This window comes from Microcaecilia unicolor, chromosome 5 (assembly GCF_901765095.1).
Source record: "Microcaecilia unicolor chromosome 5, aMicUni1.1, whole genome shotgun sequence".
Taxonomy (NCBI): domain Eukaryota; kingdom Metazoa; phylum Chordata; class Amphibia; order Gymnophiona; family Siphonopidae; genus Microcaecilia; species Microcaecilia unicolor.
This window is the reverse complement of record NC_044035.1, coordinates 40,840,424-40,861,343: the sequence shown is the minus strand read 5'-3', so window position 1 is coordinate 40,861,343 and position 20,920 is coordinate 40,840,424. Positions and strand designations below refer to the sequence as shown.

The 20,920-nt window shown below is 43.8% G+C and overlaps 2 protein-coding genes across 3 annotated transcripts in view; one reads left to right on the top strand and one right to left on the bottom strand.

Moving 5' to 3' along the window:
- Positions 1–20,920, top strand: part of SFXN2 (sideroflexin 2) — a 113,644-nt gene that overhangs the window by 10,564 nt on the left and 82,160 nt on the right. For both annotated transcript variants that reach the window (XM_030202824.1, XM_030202825.1), the window contains exon 4: positions 17,663–17,761. In XM_030202824.1, coding sequence (XP_030058684.1) covers positions 17,663–17,761 — 99 coding nt within the window. The remainder of the gene's footprint in view (positions 1–17,662; positions 17,762–20,920) is intronic.
- ARL3 (ADP ribosylation factor like GTPase 3) overlaps positions 1–20,920 on the bottom strand; it is a 132,073-nt gene that overhangs the window by 96,911 nt on the left and 14,242 nt on the right. The window lies entirely within an intron of this gene.

Genomic DNA, 20,920 nt, shown 5'->3' with positions numbered 1-20,920 from the left:
GGCAGAGGTGAGAGCCAGTGAAATGCTTTGAGACAAAGGAGACGCAGTCTGGAGGATGTTTTCACCCATGCTTGAAGTTATGCATAATAATGAGAAGCAGTGTTGCCAGGTGGAAAATTTTTTTCCCACCCAATCCAGCACAAAAACCGCCCAAAACCCGCCCAAACTCAAACCCCGCCCCCGCGTCATCACCCTCGCCCCCGCCGTCACCGGCCCCGCCTCCCACGTCATCGGCCCCGCCTCCTACGTCACTAACCCCGCCCAAAAACGTCACTAACCCCGCCCCCTGCGGCCGAAAAAGCCGCACAAAAAACCGCAACCCGCCGCGGGCAAAAATTTCCCGCGGCGGGTCGCGGAAAACCGCCCAATTGGGCGGTAGAACCGCCCACCTGGCAACACTGATGAGAAGAGACTCTTGATAGTATTTCTGATTTCATTGGTAAAGGAGCTTGAGGGCAGCCTTCATTTCAAAGGAGAGGTCACACCTTGGCTGCCCAATCAGAGCATAGCTTGCAAAGTGACAGTAGAAACATGAGACTCGGCTGAGAAAGAGGAGGAGCCTCGTACAAAGGAATGACAAGCAGATTACACACTAAGCAGGTGTGGCTGCAGTAATGTAATGCACTGGACTGCACTACACTTACTTGAGCAGAAAGTAACGGCAGTATTTAGTAGTAGTAGTAGTAGTCGTATTTAAAATCCAAACAAGGTAAACTACTATATGAGACTAAACAGACCTTGCAGGCTTGGAAGGAACTTCCTTTATCCCTATTGGGTAGGATCGCATTGTTTAATATGGTTATTGCTCCGAGATGGATATACATCTTTCAAACAATACCACTATACCTGAAAAAGGGGGACGAACGTATACTGCATCGTCACTTACAACATTTTCTTTGGAAAGGGAAAAAGGCACGACTCCCTATCTCTTTGTTAAGTATACCGGTGGAATATGGGGGATTAGGACTAATGAATATAAAGTTCTTGAGTATAGCATGTGGCATGAGACATATAAACGATTGGTATAGGCACACCGAAGACTACACTAACACGTCTTTAGAACAGGGCCTAATGCGAAGGATACACTTTAGTAACTATCTGCATGGTGCGGGAGTGCCCATGCCCCAGGCTTTGAGAACTTCTGGGATACTGACCACTGCTAGGGCAGTTTGGGGATGGGTGTGCCGTCTGCATCAATTTTCACCCAAAACTACACCATATCTGTCTATATGTGATAATCACGCTTTTATACCAGGGCAAATGTATTCCGTATTTCGGAGATGGGAAACCAAAGGTATTAAATATCTCCTTCACGTTGTGAATAGGGAAGGCCACATTAGACCTTTCGAGGAACTACAAAAAGACTATGGACTGCCAACAAGCGATAAATTCTTTTATGGACAGCTAAGACATTATATATCAACACTGAAATGGACAGCGCTGACAGAGGACGTACAAGAAGAACTCTCCTCCGCCTACTCTTTGGAGTCACAGCAGAAAGTACCCATGGCATACCACCATAGACACATAAGAGACACAGCCTTGGAGCTGGATTACCAGAGCTTAGCGCAGGCCTGGACTAAGGACTTACAAATGACAGTCACGGCACAACAGTTGCAAGCCCACATCCTTCATATAAGGAAGGTTACAGATTCTGCTGTGCATTGGGAATTACAGTACAAGATGGCCCTCCGTTTACATATCCCACCGAAGAGAGCATTCTACATGGGACTCTCACCTTGGGGTGAATGCGCAAAATGTGGTACTCTCGGTGCAACGGTGGGTCATATGTTTTGGCACTGCGTGGGTGTCCAGAAGTTTTGGAAAAAGATTGTAACCAATGTGACTCGCACCTGGGGGCAGCACTGGTATTTTGATGCGTGCATGCTATTTGGCCACCCGCAATTGGGGAAGGCAACTAAAAGAGGTTACAAAGCATTTGTACTCAGAGCCATTCTGATTGGCAAACAAGCGATACTTTCAGAGTGGATGTCAAATCAGCCACCTACTTGGCAACAGTGGCGTACTCGAATGATACTGCTACTGCGAATGGAACGTATGGCTATAAAGGATTTAGACTCGAGGCTGGGCAAGGCATTCCAGCAACGATGGAGCCCATTTTGGAATACAATGATTCCGGCTGCCAGAAGTCACCTATTAAATTTCTGAGACTGTAAATTTACGTGCTGGAAGATCATTTGCGAGATACTGGAGTGGGGAGGGAATAGGGCAGATTGGGGAGGGAGGAGTTTTAGGGATGGGGAGGAAGGTGGGGGAAAAACAAAAAATATATGTTTGTCAAGCTACAAAATGATGAGACATTTTGTTACATTACATGATTATTATTGAATGTTTTATATCTTTGTAATTCTCTAATAAAAAAGAGTTAAACATAAAATCCAAACAAGTGAGAGCAGCATTAAACATGTTTTAGAGCTCAAATACAAGGCATGGGCACGCGATTGTGGAGAAGTAGCCTAATGGTTAGTGCAGCGGACTGAGATCCTGGAGAACTGGGGTCGATTTCCACTGCAGCACCTTGTGACCCTGGGCAAGTCTCTTAACCCTCGATTGCCCCAGGTGCAAAAAAAATCCCATAGATTGTGAGCCCACTAGGGACAGAGAAGGAACCTGCATATAAAGTGTACAGCACTGCATATGTCAGTGCTATAGAAATGATTATTTTATTTTTTGTTACATTTGTACCCCGCACTTTCCTACTCATGGCAGGCTCAATGCAGCTTACATGGAGCAATGGAGGGTTAAGTGACTTGCCCAGAGTCACAAGGAGCTGCCTGTGCCAGGAATTGAACTCACTTCCTCAATTCCCCAGGACCAAAGTCCACCACCCTAACCACTAGGCCACTCCTCCACTCCTTAGTAGTAGTAGAACAGATAGATACATTCAAGTAGCTATAGTTAATGCAGAGATGTCAAGTTGGCCCATCCTGAAGCTGGAGATTTAGCCCCATAATGCTGGAGGTTTTTGTCAGGGGCCCTGGCCACATCTAAAACCAGTTCTGACAGATGTACACATTCTGATCAATAAATAGAAAATAATTTTTTCTACCTTTTTGTCTGGTTTTTATTTTTGTTGTTGTTTTGGTCCCAGGCTTTCCCTTTCTCTATCTTTTTATAACTATCTTGATAGGGTCTCTTTGTCCAGTTGGCATTTCTTCACTCTCCCTGTCCACTATCCATCTTTTCTCTGTGTCCCTATCCACCCTGCCCAATAACGCTTTTGTGTCCCTATTGTTGCCCTGTCCAACATAACTCATAAGTACATAAGTATTGCCATACTGGGAAAGACCAAAGGTCCATCAAGCCCAGCATCCTGTTTCCAACAGTGGCCAATCCAGGTCACAAATACCTGGCAAGATCCCAAAAAAGTAGAAAACATTTTACACTGCTTATCCCAGAAATAGTGAATGTTCCCCAAGTCCATTTAATAATGGTCTATGGACTTTTCCTTTAGGAAGCCGGCCAAACCTTTTTTAAACTCCGCTAAGCTAACCACCTTTACCACATCTTCTGGCAATGAATTCCAGAGTTTAATTACACGTTGAGTGAAGAAAGATTTTCTCCAATTAGTTTTAAATTTACTACATTGTAGCTTCATCGCATGCCTCCTAGTCCTAGTATATTTGGAAAGCATAAACAGACGCTTCACATCTACCCGTTCAACTCCACTCATTATTTAATAGACCTCTATCATATCTCCCCTCAGCCGCCTTTTCTCCAAGCTGAAGAGCCTTAGCCGCTTTAGCCTTTCCTCATAGGGAAGTCATCCCATCCCCTTTTATCATTTTCGTCGCCCTTCTCTGCACCTTTTCTAATTCCACTATATCTTTTTTGAGATGCGGCAACCAGAATTGAACACAATATTCGAGGTGCGGTCACACCATGGAGCAATACAAAGGCATTATAACATCCTCATTTTTGTTTTCCATTCATTTCCTAATACCTAACATTCTATTTGCTTTCTTAGCCGCAGCAGCACACTGAGCAGAAGGTTTCAACGTATCTTCAACGACGACACCTAGATCCCTTTCTTGGTCCGTGATTCCTAACGTGGAACCTTGCATGACGTAGCTATAATTCGGGTTCCTCTTTCCCACATGCATCACCTTGCACTTGCTGTCATTAAACGTCATCTGCCATTTAGACTCCCAGTCTCGTAAGGTCCTCTTGTAATTTTTCACAATCTTCCCGTGATTTCATAACTTTGAATAACTTTGTGTCATCAGCAAATTTAATTACCTCACTAGTTACTCCCATCTCTAGGTCATTTATAAATGTTAAAAAGCAGCGGTCCCAGCACAGACCCCTGGGGAACCCCACTAACTACCCTTCTCCATTGAGAATACTGACCATTTAACCCTACTCTCTGTTTTCTATCTTTTAACCAGTTTTTAATCCACAATAGAACACTACCTCCTATCTCATGACTCTCCAATTTTCTCTGGAGTCTTTCATGAGGTACTTTGTCAAACGCCTTCTGAAAATCCAGATACACAATATCAACCGGCTCACCTTTATCCACGTGTTCACCCCTTCAAAGAAATGTAGTAGATTGGTGAGGCAAGATTTCCCTTCACTAAATTCATGTTGACTTTGTCTCATTAATCCATGCTTTTGAATATGCTCTGTAATTTTGTTCTTAATAATAGTGTCTACCATTTTGCCCGGCACCGACATCAGTCTCACAGGTCTATAATTTCCCGGATCTCCTCTGGAACCTTTTCCTATCTTCCCACCACCACATGCCAACATCTCTTCCTGCCTCTACCCTCCCTCCTGCCTTTTCCCCAGGGGTCCAGCAAGTGTTCCTCTCTTCTGTCTCCCTCTTGCGGGTCCAGCATCTCTCCCTCTTCCTTCTTTCCCTGAAGGATCTAGCATCACTTCTCCCCCCCCCCCCTCCATCCTGGTATATTTCTCTCCTCCTTCCCCCCCCCCCCAAATCCCAGAATCTTTTCCTCTCCCCCCTCCCCCTCAATATGCTCTTCCTTTCTTTTCATTACTTCCCCGGCCCAACTATGCCTTACTTTCTGTCCCCGTGGTCCTCCAAAACATGTTAGTGCTGGTAGTACTTTAGAGACACGGCTTCCAGCTGGCCTGGCATCTTCCCTCTGCCTTCCCCCGCCCCCAGAAACCGGAAGTAGTATCACATGAGGTGGGACATAGCGGAAGAAAGGCTCCTCGCCAACTGGAAGCCATGTCTCTGCAGCACTACCAACACAAGCATGTTTTGGAGGACCACGGGGGCAGGGGGTGGAGAAGGCGAGAGATGCCATGCCGGGGAAGTAGTGGAAGAAAAGTGAAGCAAGAAATGCTAAATTGCCAGCGGGAAACCAATGCATGAGATCAGAGCAAGTAAACGTGTGAGTTGGAGAAGGGGTCTGAATCATTGTCACCTAATGCATGTGGCTTGGCATGTCTGATTTAATGCAGCAGAGACAAGAATTTGGTTTATGGAAAGAAAGCCCAGAGCAAGAGGTCACAATAGAAAATAGAGGATTGGGGTGGCAGATGAAAGCTGAGACTGTTATCCTTGGCATACAAATGTAAAAATTCTGGCAAAAAAAAATCACAAGAACAAGGAACTCACTTGTCTGTTCTTGAGCAACAAGGTAGCTGAGGGGGACAGGTGTGAAGCTGTGTAAACCCTAGGCATGCCAAATGTTTGCATTCTAAGCAACAAAATTTCAGATCTAATCTTTACGAATATTGTGTGCTTTTGCTGAGTTGTGGTTTCATCTGCCCTTTGAACGGGCATAGCCATGTCAGGTTGTAATCAAATCAGTTGTTGTATACCACTAATATCCCCTTTCCAGAGTTCAGTGCGGTTTACATTCTAGGTGAGACAAAAGCCAGTGTGTCTAATAAGTCTAGGGATGGCACAGATGTGGCAGGAGTAGCGTTTTATGTAGATTATAATATCAAAATAACCCTTCAATTGCTGCAACATCAGTAATAAAGAGGCCTTTTTACTAAACTGCATTAACACTGGGTTTTCAGCATGGTAGACAGTAAAAACAAGCTTGTGCTACTGTCTGCTGCATTAAAAAGGGGAGTCTGTGTTAAAAACTCCTGCGTTAACAGTCTGAAGCGGGAGTGGGCATGACACGGGTGGGCGGAGGTGTATCCAGCTGTGACAGCGCACGGGTTTTGTGCTACGTGCTAGCTGTCACGACTGCCAGTAGCGCAGCTCAACTTATCTCCTTCTCTTGAGGTGGCAGTAAGTGCAGGTGCGGCCCACTGGCAGTTCTGGTGTGATGGTGGTGCTCCCCTTGATTTCCACTCCTCCCCCCCTCCTGATACAACACAGTCTCTGTGCCCCTGAAACAATGACCCCCCCCCCACCCCCCTCCGTGTAACTTCCTTGAGTGTCCCCTAGTCTTTATACTTTTGGAATGAGTAAACCTGTGCCTCTGAAACAATGACCCCCCCACCCCCCTCCGTGTAACTTCCTTGAGTGTCCCCTAGTCTTTATACTTTTGGAATGAGTAAACCTGTGCCTCTGAAACAGTGACCCCCCCCCCCACCCCCCACCCCTCCATGTAACTTCCTTGAGTGTCCCCTAGTCTTTATACTTTTGGAATGAGTAAACCTGTGCCTCTGAAACAATGACCCCCCCCACCCCCCTCCGTGTAACTTCCTTGGGTGTCCCCTAGTCTTTATACTTTTGGAATGAGTAAACCTGTGCCTCTGAAACAGTGACCCCCCCCCCCCACCCCCCCTCCATGTAACTTCCTTGAGTGTCCCCTAGTCTTTATACTTTTGGAACAAGTGAAAAATCGATTTACTTCTACTCGTTCTACACTACAAAATCCTGAGTAGAAGTAAATTGATTTTTCACTCGTTCAAAAGTACAAAGACTAGAGGACACTCAAGGAAGTTGACATGGAAATACTTTTAAGTTTGATTTCTTTTATTGATTTTCAATACAGAGATAAATAAGAGCTCACAACATAGCAACAAGCAACATTCTACAAAATATGGCAATAGTGGAGCTCACGTTTAAGAAGTAGCTATCCATATCTAGGTTAAGATTAAGAAAAGAGAGAGGGAAAAAGGTGGGGGGGGGGGCTGGAGGATACAAATCAAAGCATGAAATGGAAATACTTTTAAAACAAATAGGAGAAAATATTTTTTCACTCAACAAATAGTTAAGCTCTGTAACTCTTTGCCGGAGGATGTGGTAACAACGGTTAGCGAATCTGGGTTTAAAAAGGGGTTTGGACAAGTTCATGGAACGTTGCCACGATTTGGGTTTCTGCCAGGTACTTGTGGCCTGGTTTGGCCACTGTTGGGAACAGAATACTCTACTCTGCTAGATGGACCATTGGTCTGATCCAGTATGGCTTCTCTTATGTTCTTATGTATTGCTCAGTTTCATAATGGGGGTGCTGACCAAACAAGTCCCCTGATTGTGCGTCCTTCCCCCACCATGGCACTTGCCTAGGAACTGCATTGGTGACCAAGTAGTGCTGGGTGGCAGCAATCCTCTTCAGCAGCCGCCTAGTCAACGCTCAAATCCAAACTGGTGCCAGTGATCCCTAGAGGTTATCAAGCATGAGAAACTGTCGTCCACATATACATATTCATACTGTATGTAGGGAGAGGAAGATAGAAAGCTAATCTATAGAAGTGATAAGTAGTAGTAGTAATCAATTCCAATCAGAGGGAGAAAAAGAAAGTGTATACAGTTCACTGCTACATCGTAACATAACTGATGACAACAGATAAAGACCTGTATGCCCGAGAAGATAAACTCATTATGTAAGGTATGAGGTAATACAACATACGTATACCTTATCTTGATTTGACCATGCTATTTTCAGGGCATAGGCCGTAGAATTCTGCCTGGCACTGTCCTTGTTCTAAAACTTCTGAAGTTGTCATCAAAGCATCAAATCCAAGCTCCATTCCAGCCCATCCAAGTCTATCCAGCCACGATCAGGGCACAGACTGTAGAAGTCCATCTAGTACTGGCTTTGCTTCCCAATTACCAGTGTTGCCACTTAGTCTTCGCTAAGCTTTTTTGGATCGATTCCTTCTAAATAGAATTCCTGTGTGTTTCCCATGCATTTTTGAATTCCGTTATGGTTTTCATCACCACCTGCCGATGGAGGGCAATCTAAGTATCCACCACCGTGTCGGTGAGAAAAAAGGCTTCCTTACATTATTTCTGAGTCTGCCCCTCTTCATCCTCAATTTATTTTATTTTTGTTACATTTGTACCCCACGCTTTCCCACTCTTGGCAGGCTCAATGCGGCAGGCAATGGAGGGTTAAGTGACTTGCCCAGAGTCACAAGGAGCTGCCTGTGCCGGGAATCGAACTCAGTTCCTCAGTTCCCCAGGACCAAAGTCCACCATCCTAACCACTAGGCCACTCTCCCTCTAGTTCTAGCATCTTCTCATTTGTGGATTAATACCTTTCAAATCAAAATCACTAATCTGAGTTCCTTCCCCCCCCCCCCCCCTCACATGAGTGAAATTAAAAAAAAAAAATATGGTCCCAATGTACAGAAAAAGAGTATCTAAATGTAGGCACCCAATGCAGTTATCTAAACGTGATCCCTATTTTCACTCAAACATAAGATCCTAAGTTTTCTGCAGAATAAATCTAGGCATGTCATTCATTTTGCCTAGAATTAGGAGCCTAATTAAGGTGCCAAGTGCTAAAAATCAATATAAATCTCCTTTTTTTTTTTCTGTGCCCTTAATTCACCCCCTGTTGCCACTCACTTTTTAGGCTCCACCATTTAGGAGTTTAGTGAGATTTTGGCATAAATTTAAGCACTCAGCCCTTTTCAATAAGGCCAATTTAGGGGCCTAACTCTCTCAAAAGTTGAATATTGGCCTGTGTTGCTGGTAAAGTAGACAATATAGCAAAGGGAGGAAATATTTCTTCAGTGAATAGGTAGTATTTATGTGGGGCCTCATGTCTCGGCATTGAGGAAATTTTGGAACAGAGATGACCCTTAATTTGAAAGCAAGGGTAAATCCAGAGATTAAATAGGACCTTTGGTACTACAGCAAGAACAGAGAAATGAGAAGACTATGGGATAAATAAGTGAAGTCAGGACTGTAAAGATAAGGCAGGACGAGTAGGCCTGGAGGTCTTTTGTCTGCCCTCATTTTCTCTGTATCGCTCTGTTTTTTGTTTTTTTTTCTCAGTAGAAAAACATAACACCCTGCAAACATCCTTTTTTTTTTTTTTTTTTTTTAAATTTTGTGTCAACCCCAAATTGATGTTTTAAGATATGTACAATTACCTGTTTCTAGCCTTAATCATTGGAATACATTGACTGCAGAGATGGCCGGTTGCTATGGTGAACCAAGGATTCTGAAATAAACTTTATTACCTTGCTAGCGCTGCCTAAACGTGTATACATCATAGAACTGCATCTCCTTCGTTGGTGAATTTAGATAATAATTTTTCAGTACTGTCAATTTGTGAGGTGATGCATAGATTGAAGTAAGAAAAATAGCAAAGTGCTTGCACAGAGTTAATACACTTTGTGAGGGCAGCAAATGTTTAAAGATTGCTGCAGTTAAGCCTTAGGTCCCTCTTTCAGGCAGTGTGGCATAAAATATTACAAACAAATAAAACGACAACTCACTAAGTGTACATTTTTCAGAGGAAGGCATGGTTAGAAGTACACAAGAACAGGGAACATTTGAAATTAGGAAGATCAAACAAATGGGAGGAAATTCTATAAATGTGCGTTTGTGTAAGTGTTCTTACAGAATACTAGCATAAACCCACATTGAAGCACCTAAATTTAAGTACGCACATTTAGGTGTATGGCTTGCTTAAATGCGAGCACATAAATGCGGCATTTAAGTACGTAAATTACTAGAGGCCCTTTTTACTAAACCCCACCTCGAATGCTGTGTGCAATTCTGGTCACCGTATCTCAAAAAAGGTATAGTGGAATTAGAAAAGATATGGAGAAGGGTGACAAAAATGATAAAGGGGATGGGATGACTTCCCTATGAGGAAAGGCTAAAGCAGCTAGGGCTCTTCGGCTTAATAGATGGCTGAGGGGAGATATGATAGAGGTCTGTAAAATAAGGAGTGGAATGGAATGGGTGGCTGTGAATCACTTGCTTACTCTTTCCAGAAATACTAGGACTAGGAGGCACGCAATGAAGCTATTAAGTAGTAAATTTAAAACAGAATTAGGGAAAATATTTCTTTACTCAACATGTAATTAAACTCTGGAATTTGTTGCCAGTAATGTGCTAAAAGTAGTTAGCTTAGCAGGGTTTAAAAAAGGTTTGGATAATTTCCTAAAAGAAAAGTCCATAAGCCTTTATTAAGGTGGACTTTGGAGAATCCACTTCTTATTTCTAGGATAAGTGGAGGAGTGGCCTAGTGGTTAGTGTGGTGGACTTTGGTCCTGAGGAACTGAGTTCGATTCCCACTGCAGGCACAGGCAGCTCCTTGTGACTCTGGGCAAGTTACTTAACCCTCCATTGCCCCAGGTACAAATAAGTGCCTGTATATAATATGTAAGCTGCATTGAACCTTCTATGAGTGGGAAAGAGCGGGGTACAAATGTAACAAACAAAAAAAAAAACTATTTTACTCTTTTGGGATCTTGCCAGGTACCTGTAACCTGGATTGGCCACTATTGGAAACAGGATACTGGGCTTGATGGGCCTTCAGTCTTTCCCAGAATGGCAACGCTTATGTCCTTAGCCCCGGCGCAGCAATGCTGACAAAGCCCATTCACTTTGAATGGGCTTCGTTGGCATTGCCACACAGAAATCGCTAGGGCAGTTTGATAAAAGAGGCCCTAAGTGTGTAAATGTTAGCCCCACCCATACCCCTCCCCCTTGCAATTACACACTAAGGAGAGAATTCTATAAATGGTACTCAAAATTCAGCTCCTGGAAAAATCATTGCTAAGTGCGGTTCTAGAAAAGGAGCACAACCTTTATAGATTCTCGCTTGGCGCCGATTCCTGCGCATTTTCGGTTTCAGACTTAGGTCTGCTGAAAGCGGGTGTAAATGCTGGTGCCTAAGATAGGCGTGCTAAGACCGTGTTCTATAACTAAAGTGTGCAACTTTTCAGAATGCCCCTGACACACCTATGGCCACACCCCCTTTTGAGTTTCACGCTAGGAGAGTTAGGCACCATGCCTTATAGAATAGCATTCAGCCAAATACGTGCAAGTTTTAATGAGTGTCAGGGACTTCATGGCTCTAGGTCAGAGTATGAAACACCTAGGCACAGAGACTGTTCTCGTCAATTTTTTCGTGTTGAAGGTAAAGGCTGGATGAGGGACTCTCGTATTGGGAGCTGAAGGGGTGGCTGCATGGATGGTGACAACATGAGCACTTCGGTTTCCTTGACCAGGAGATGATTTTCCAAGAGCTACTGATCAGTGATTGGGTGTCCATCTGTCAAGGAAGGAACAAAGTGTCTTTCATAACAGACTGGCTAAAGTTCTACAGAGGGCTTTAAACTAAATTGGCTGGGGATGGGTGAGAGAAGCCTCAAAGTCATAATAACCCTCAGAAGGGCAAGACATCAAATACTTTTATAGAACAGGGAAAAATAGTAAATTCTGGAGAGCCTTGTATACCAATGCCTGTAGTATGGATAACAAAATTTCTAGATCTAGAGGCTACAGTGATAGAAGCCAATTTTGGATTTAGTGGCGGTCACGGAGACCTGGCTCATGGAGAACCATGACTGGGACATAGTTATACCTGGCTATAATCTGTTCAGAAAGGACAGGGTAGGTAAAAAGGGTGTAGGAGTGGCATTATATGTTAAGAATAATATTAAAGTTAACAGAATTGCAGGACGTACAGGATAATGAAGAAGCACTGTGGATTAAACTGGTAAGAGGGAAAGGAAAATCTATTTACATTGGTGTAATATACAGGCCACCCCTCACAGTCAGAAGAAATGGACAGAGACTTAATTGAAGACATTCACAAGATAGCTAAGAAAGAGGAAGTACTACTAATAGGTGACTTTAATATGCCGGACATCGATTGGGGCATGCCTGCTGTAGGGTTGTCTAGAAGCAAAAGGATCTTAGACTCTCTACAGGAGGGATTGTTCCTACAGTGGGTAACAGAACTGATGCGGGATGGCGCGATTCTAGATAGTTCTTAGAAATGGGGAGAATGTTTCCAATGTTGGGAGATCATTTTGGCATCTAGTGACCACCGGATGGTGTGATTTAATATTAAGACGCAGGAGGAGAAGGCTTATTCAAGATTGAAGGTCCTAGATTTCAAAAGAACTAACTTTGCTGAGATGGGGGAATTTCTCAAGGAAGAATTAGTTGGATGGGAACAGCTGAAGGAAGTAGAACACCAATGGACAAAACTGAAAGGAGCTATTTTAAAGGTGACAAACCTTTTTGTTAAAAAAATTACATAAAAGTAAGAGGAAAAGAAGGCCACTTTGGTTCTTCAAATCCCTACTCAAAACCCACCTCTTCAATGTTGCATTTGGCACCTAACCATCATACCTCTATTCAAGAAATCTAGACTGCCCCAACTTGACATTTCGTCCTTTAGATTGTAAGCTCCTTTGAGCAGGGACTATCCTTATTTGTAAAACTGTACAGTGCTGCGTAACCCTAGTAGCGCTTTAGAAATGTTAAGTAGTAGTTCTCAAACGTAGTAGCTGAAAAGGTAAGGGAAAAAAGGTTAACCTTCATATGTTACAAGATGACTCAGAAAGAGTAAGACAGGCAAAAATACCTAGAAAAGCTATCAGGAAAGCGAAGAGGCAAATGGAGGAAATGGTAAAATTGGGGGACTAGACATATTTTTTAGATATGTAGGAGCCAGGAGGAAGTTCCATAATAGCATTGTGAGGCAGAAGGCTGAGGAGGAGGAACATGAGAAGCCGATAAGGGTAAAGCTGAACTGCTTAACAGTTATTTCTGTTCTGTATTCACGGATGGAAGGCCAGGGGCAGGACCACAGAAAACAAATGCTAATGAGGATTGATGAATGGTAGACCAGGACCGATTTTCAGAAGACTGTGTTCGTGAGACGCTGGCTAACTACTACTACTACTATTTATCATTTCTATAGCGCTACAAGGCGTACGCAGCACTGTACACCATAAACAAAAAGACAGACCCTGCTCAAAGAGCTTACAATCTAGATAACTAAAAGTAGATAAAGCGGTGAGGCTTCATGATATTCATCTGAGGGTACTCAAGGAACTCTGAGAAGTTCTGGTGGCCCCACTCTCTGACCTCTTCATTCTTCCTTAGAGTCTGGAGCAGGGGCGTATCTGCTATGGGGCCACAGGGGCCTGGCCCCCGCAGATTTGCCCCTGGACCCCCCTACCAACGACACTCTCAACCCCCTCTCCTCCTGCCGTCACTCCGCTGTCGCACCTCACCTCCCTTTGCTGGCGGGGGACCCCAACCCCCACCAGCCGAAGTCTCCATCCTTCCTTCCTTCATTTGGGGTTGGTGGTTTCTGACATCCTGCATGCACGTACAATGTGCAGCATGCAGGACGTCAGAAACCACCAAACCCAAAGGAAGGAAGGACGGAGACTTCGGCTGGCGGGGGTTGAGGTCCCTCGCCAGCAAAGGGAGGTGAGGCGCGACGGTGGAGTGACCGAAGGAAGGAAGGACGGAGACTTCGGCTGGTGGGCCAAACCCCGCCAGCAAAGGGAGGTGAGGCGCGACGGCGGAGTCACGATGGGAGGAGGGGGGTTCAAAGTAGTTGGAGCTGTCTTCTGCGAGGGGGGGGGGTTTAAAGTAGTCAGCGGGCGGGGGGGTGGCGTCGTCGTTGTCTTCGTCTTCAGCGGGGGGGGGGGGTCAACGGCGCCGGGGGGGGCTAAAATGTGCCCCCTCTCCTCGGCTCTGCCCCCCCCCCCCTACCGTTGAAGTTCAGATACGCCCCTGGTCTGGAGTGGTCCCAGAGTACTGGAGAAAGGCGAATGTGGTCCCTCTGCACAAGAATGGAAGTAAGGAGGAGGTTGTGAATTACATACCGGTCAGTCTGGCCTCAGTGGTGACTAAACTAATGGAAACGCTTTTAAAGCAGAGGATTGTGAGGTTTCTCAAATCGAATTGACTGCAGGACCTGAGACGGCATGGTTTCGTTAGAGACAGATCTTGTCGGACAAATCTGATTGACTTCTTTGACTGGGTGACCAAACAGTTGGACGTGGGAGGGGCGCTAGATGTGGTATACTTGGATTTAAGCAAAGCCTTTGACATGGTTCCACACTGGCAACTGATAAGTAAACTGAATGCCCTCAGTATGGGACCTAAAGTGACTTGACTGGGTTAAAAACTGGTTAAATGGAAGGAGACAAGAGTGTAGTGGTAAATGGAGTTCGCGCTGAGGAAAAGGATGTTATCAGTGGTGTACCGCAGGGTTTGGTCCTTGAGCCGGCTCTTTTTAACATCTTTGTGAACGATATTGCAGAAGGACTGTCTGGTAATGTTTGTCTCTTTGTGGATGATACCAAACTCTGTAATAGGGTGAACACCCCGGAAGGTGTGGATAGCATGAGGAAGGATTTAGCAAAGCTTGAAGAATTGTCCAAAAATTGGCAACTAAGATTTAATGCTAAGAAACGCAGGGTCATGCCCTTGGGTCACAAAAACCCAAGGGCATGGTACAGTATAGGGGGTGAAGTGCTTCTATGTACAAAAGAAGAGCGGGACTTGGGGGTGATTGTGTCTGATGAACTTAAGATGGCCAAAAAGGTAGAAAAGGCGACGCTCAAAGCCAGAAGAATGCTTGGGTGCATAAGGAAAGGGGTGCCTTGTACAAGTCTCTGGTGAGGCCCCATTTAGAGTACTGCATGCACAGTTCTGGACACCGTACCTATGGAAAGTTATACACAGGATGGAGTTGGTCCAGAGGGCGACTACAAATTTTGTAAGCGGTCTCTGTCATAAAACATAAAAGCTCATGAACCTGAACAGGCGGGAGAGAGGGGATATGATAGCGATGTTTAAATACCTAAGTGGAGTTAATATACCCCTTTGTCAAATGAAGGAAACCTCTGGAATGAGGGGGACATAGGATGAAGCTAAGAGGAAATAGGCTTAGGAGGAATCTGAGAAAATATTTTTGCATGAAATGGCCTCCCGGTAGAGTTCGTGCAGACGAGGACTGTATCAGAATTTAAGAAAACGTGAGACAGACATGTGGGATCTCTTAAGAAAAGGAGCAGTTAGTGGTTGCTGAGGATGGGCAGACTAGATGGGTCATTTGGCCCTTATCTGCCATCATGTTTCTATGGATAATGAGCTGTACTAACAACCAATTACTGTTAATTGACACTCGTTAAAATTTGCATGCACATCTGGCTGTGTGCTATCCTATAAGGCACTGCACCTAACTCCCATGGTGCATATCTCAAAGCGGGTTGTGGCTGTGGGTGTCGGGGGGCATTCTGAAAAGTGCACAGAATTACAAAATACTGCCTAACCTCACCTAACTTGGGTACCGGCATTTACAACAGGTTTTATCAGATGTAAGTCCAGCACCCAGAAGTTAGGTGCAGGATCCGTAACTAGACGCTATTCTGTATAATTTAATGGCAATTTAATCAGGGAACGGAGAGTACTCAACCCCGACGCATGATCACTCCCTAGCATTTTGATTGAGATGAACCAATATTTTACTGTATTTGTCACTGTAACAGTATCCCAACACTGTATTTGTTCACAACGGAGTCTGTAACCACCTTTCCGGAACTATGTATGCCACTTTGAGCCTACTAATAAGTGGGAAAAGGTGGGATACAAATGTAACAAATTAAATAAATAAAAATAAGGCGCACGCCCTTTATAGAATAGCATTTAGCACCAAATTTTTCTTCGCTTCCATTTTCTGAATCCAGCCCTGTCTGGTAGCTCTTTAGAGATACGTAGGAGTGGAACAGAGTTTGGCATAACCAAGCTGAGCTTTTCTGTCTCATATGGGAAGGTCATATGTATATTTCTTTTTTGTCAGCCTAAAAATGTAACATATAGTAACATAGTAAATGACTTCAGATAAAGACCTGTACGGTCCATCCAGTCTGCCCAAAAAGATAAACTCATTTTATATGGTATGTGATAACTTTATAATATATATAGCCGAGTTTGATTTGTCCTTTCCTTTCTCAGGGCACAGACCATACACGTCTACCCTGCACTGTTCTTGTACTAAGTTCTGGAGCTAACGTCGAAGCCCCTTACAATTTACGCTCCAGCCCATCCATATCTATTCAGTCACGATCAGGGCATAGAACGTAGAAGTCTGCCCAGCACTGGTTTCGCTTCCCAGTCACCTGCGTCACCACCCAATCGCCGCTAAGATTCCATGGGTCCAAGCTAGGACATATTTCAAGCAGGGACTCTTAGCTTGAAATGTGAAATAGAATTCCTCCAGAAGAAGCTTCAGGTATATTCCTAGGACATTTCTAGTTATTTCAGAAACCAGGCTACAGCTGCCTGTGAGCTCTGCTTTCGGTATGAGACCTAATGTAGATGGTCATGCTATAAATAGCACCAAAGTTAGACATGCAGTTGGACACGTGGTTATAAAATAGGGTCATTTAAGCATTTAGTGATAACTATCAATAATTGGCCTTAATCAGCATTAATTGTCACTAATTTGTAGTTCTACGCATGACTGACCTGTGCCTTATTCTGTAAACGGCGCCTAATTTTCTATAATGTGCAGCTCCAAAGAGGGCATGGCCAAGGGAGGGGTATGAGTGGGTGAAGGGTGCACCAAGCATCTAGGCATAGTTTTATAGAATATTTGCATTTACGTGCCCAAATGCCAGTAGTTAGGCATGAGCGCCGGTGTAAGAGCTAACACCTAAAGTTAGGCACGAAAATGCAGATTTAGCAATTTATTCTTTAACATTAGTTCCGCGTGGAACTGCCATTATAGAATTTGCCTATAGCGCCCTGTATCCCAGTGCCTAACTGTAGGTCACTTTAAAAAAAAATTAGTTCAGCATTAAAGATTTATTTTTTGTTACATTTGTACCCCGCACTTTCCCACTCAATGCGGCTTACATGGGGCAATGGAGGGTTAAGTGACTTGCCCAGAGTCACAAGGAGCTGCCTGTGCCTGAATTGGGACTCAAACTCAGTTCCTCAGTTCCCCAGGACCAAAGTCCACCACCCTAACCGCTAGGCCACTCCACTCTTAAAACATAAGAACATGAGTGTTGCCGTATTGGGATAGACTGGAGGTCTATCAAGCCCAGTATCCTGTTTCCAACAATGGCCAGTCCAGGTCACAAGTACCTAGCAAGATCCCAAAAGAGGGAAACAGATTTTATGCTGCATATCGTAGAAATAAGCATTGGATTTTCCCAAGTCCATCTTATGACTTATGGACTTTTCTTTTAAGAAATTATGCAAACCTTTTTTTTAAACCCTGCTAACTATTATTAGCTCCTGTGAGAGGGAAGAAGTGAAAGTAGCTCAGAGGTTGTTTAGTAGCTTGTGCTTAGCAATGAAAGGAGCCCGAGTTTCTCTTCCAAGCCTTACCCCGTTATAGTAATGAGAATGATGCTGTTTCCCTCTGATACTTGCCATTATTGAAATCTGCAGAGACCTACTTCCTTTCCAAGATGCATAGTTATCGCACCTGTCTTTTAATTTCTGTCGTCTGCTTTTTTCTTCCAACAGGACTGTCCCAGCCGTAGTGTTCTGGCAGTGGGTCAACCAGTCTTTCAATGCTCTGGTCAACTACACCAACAGAAATGCGGCATCCCCCATCACTGTGACGTGAGTATATTTGCCATATATTTGGGGTATTTATTCTTTTTCTTTCGTTTCAAACTCTGCCTTTAACACCTTCATTGCCACTGTTTGACAGCCTTATGGCCAAACTAGTTTCTCATTTATCTTTCTCTTAGTATTGCATTTTTAAACTAAGATAACTTAGGGGGTCAATATTCAAAGCGATTTAACTATCCAGTGGCACTTAACCAGAAAATAACCGGTTAGCACTGAACTGAAAACTGGCTATTTTGGGGGTGTTCCAGAGGCGGAGTTGACACTTGGCCGGTTAAGAGCCAATAAAAAATGCGATAACTTATACTCGATTAAGTGATAAATATCACACTTAACTAGCCATGTGTTAGGTGGCTGTGGAAACCCAGAAATTCAATGCCGGTGCTCGGACAAGGCCTGGCATTGAATTTCCAAGTTTAACACTGCCAGCGGTTAGCCAAACACTGGTCGTTACCATCTGAATATCAAACCGTTGTTTTTTTTTCATATATATAAATTGGCATAAAGAACACCTATAGTGTTTCTCATCATAATGGGCACTTTCCATTGGCACTAGGCTTGTGGCAATATTTGGCCATGTTTACCCATAATCCCTGTTAGGGAAGATCTTGGGTAACTGACACCCATCCCTAGACCATCAATATTCACTGATCCTCAGAATCCACAAAGAGGCTGGGTTTCCACGATGCCTCTAATGAATATGTATCCAATATCTTCCAATTAAGTAACCATTATAAACATTTTTTATGCAAAACCTATGTTTATTTTCTATATAAATATATATCACATTAATTTTTGTTAATTTTTAGCATATCCTACTTTCCCTTACCACACATCATTCATACCATACTTATTTTCATCTATGTTCACAGAACTTCAAGACCGTAAATCTCAGAGCGGGATGCAGTTATATCTAGTACATTATTTCACTGTTATCTAGTGGTTTGTTAAATCACATATGAACTTTGTGTCTGAATTCCTCAGTACACGTTCTTAACTTCAGTCTTTCAGTTCCACCAGTAATGATATTTAAAACTAGATGCATTGTTGCTATCCTCTGTTTCACTGTATCCAACCAAGTCCACTCCTTTGTTATTCCACAATGGTGTTCTCTTTTCAGTTACAAATCCTGTGTAACAGTCTTGTGCTGTGAAGTTATCCTCGTGAGCTATATCCTTGTAGACTCACTATACTGCTTGCATAGCCCTACGCAATCGATGCGTTTCACAGCACTGGCATCTTCAGGGGTTCAACTTCATTTTTGTCAGCAGGTCTCACAGGTTTCGTACTCCTCAGGGGTCTGCATAAAATGGCGCCGCTGATCAAAATATAGGGCTACGCAAGCAGTATAGTGAGTCTACAAGGATATAGCTCACGAGGATAACTTCACAGCACAAGACTCTTACACAGGATTTGTAACTGAAAAGAGAACACCATTGTGGAATAACAAAGGAGTGGACTTGGTTGGATACAGTGAAACAGAGGATAGCAACAATGCATCTAGTTTTAAATATCATTACTGGTGGAACTGAAAGACTGAAGTTAAGAACGTGTACTGAGGAATTCAGACACAAAGTTCATATGTGATTTAACAAACCACTAGATAACAGTGAAATAATGTACTAGATATAACTGCATCCCGCTCTGAGATTTACGGTCTTGAAGTTCTGTGAACATAGATGAAAATAAGTATGGTATGAATGATGTGTGGTAAGGGAAAGTAGGATATGCTAAAAATTAACAAAAATTAATGTGATATATGTTTATATAGAAAATAAACATAGGTTTTGCATAAAAAATGTTTATAGTGGTTACTTAATTGGAAGATATTGGATTATATAGGGTAACCCCTAAAAGTAATGTGAGCTCAGGTATTGGGGATTAATGAATATGTATGAGAGATTTGCATGCATACTAGCTCCATTATACGCAAGTTCTGCGCATTTATTAGGGATAGCCTGAAAACCTATGCTGTTCACGGCCCTTGAGGACTGGAAGTTTAAGCAGCTGCCTTTAGACCATCTATTTTTTTTTTCCTTGGGATATGGCTTATCTTCAGAATAAGGCACCTTATTGTTCAGACTAGTAAAAAAGCCCCGTTTCTGATGCAAATGAAACGGGGGCTAGCAAGGTTTTCTTCTGTGGGCATGTGTATGTCCCTGCCCTCTGCCCTCTCTCTCTTCCCCTCTGCTCTCTGTCCCCTCCCCCCTCGGAGTCGAGTCCTTCAGTGTTAAGTTTCCTGCTCTGCTGTGTTTGTGTTACAGAGATAGTGAGGGCTTCTGCCCTCTCTCCCCTCCCCCCTCTGAGTCCTTCACTGTTACAGAGAGAGCGATTTGATTTCGTGCTTTGCTGTGTTTTCCTTCACTGTTTGTGTTACAGAGAGAGCGAGGGCGGGGCAGACACTCATGGGGAAACCGGATATCTCTCCCCCTTCACACTTCCGGCTGGAGGCTTCATTTAGAGCGTTGGTGGTGCCTTTTATATATAGAGATATTGTTTTCTTCTAATACTACTACTACTACTACTACTACTATTTAACATTTCTAAAGTGCTACTAGGGTTACGCAGCGCTGTACAAGTCAACATAAAAGGACAGTCCCTGCTCAAAGAGCTTACAATCTAAAGGACAAATGTACAGTTAGTCAAGTAGGGGTCATCAAATTGGGGCAGTCTAGATTTCCTGAAAGGTATAGAGGTTAGGTGCCGAAAGCAACACTGAAGAGGTGGGCTTTGAGTAAGGATTTGAAGATGGGTAGGGAGGGGGCTTGGCGTAAGGGCTCAGGAAGTTTATTCTAAGCATAGGGTGAGGCGAGGCAGAATGGGCGGAGCCTGGAGTTGGCGGTGGTGGAGAAGGGTACTGAGAGGAGGGATTTGTCCTGTGAGCGGAGGTTTCGGGCGGGAACGTAAGGGGAGATGAGGGTAGAGAGGTAATGAGGGGCTGCAAAAATAAACAATGGACAGCAGATAATCAAGACTTTTACCTACCTTCTCTTTTCTTTATGAATTGAGAGGCCCTTTTACAAAGGCGCTGGAGGGCCTACGCATGTACAGCATGCACCAAATCGGTACGTCCACCTGGCTAGCGCATGAGCAGGGCGGTAATTCCGAATTTGGCGTGCGCCGAATCCTGCAGTAGAAAATAATTTTCTA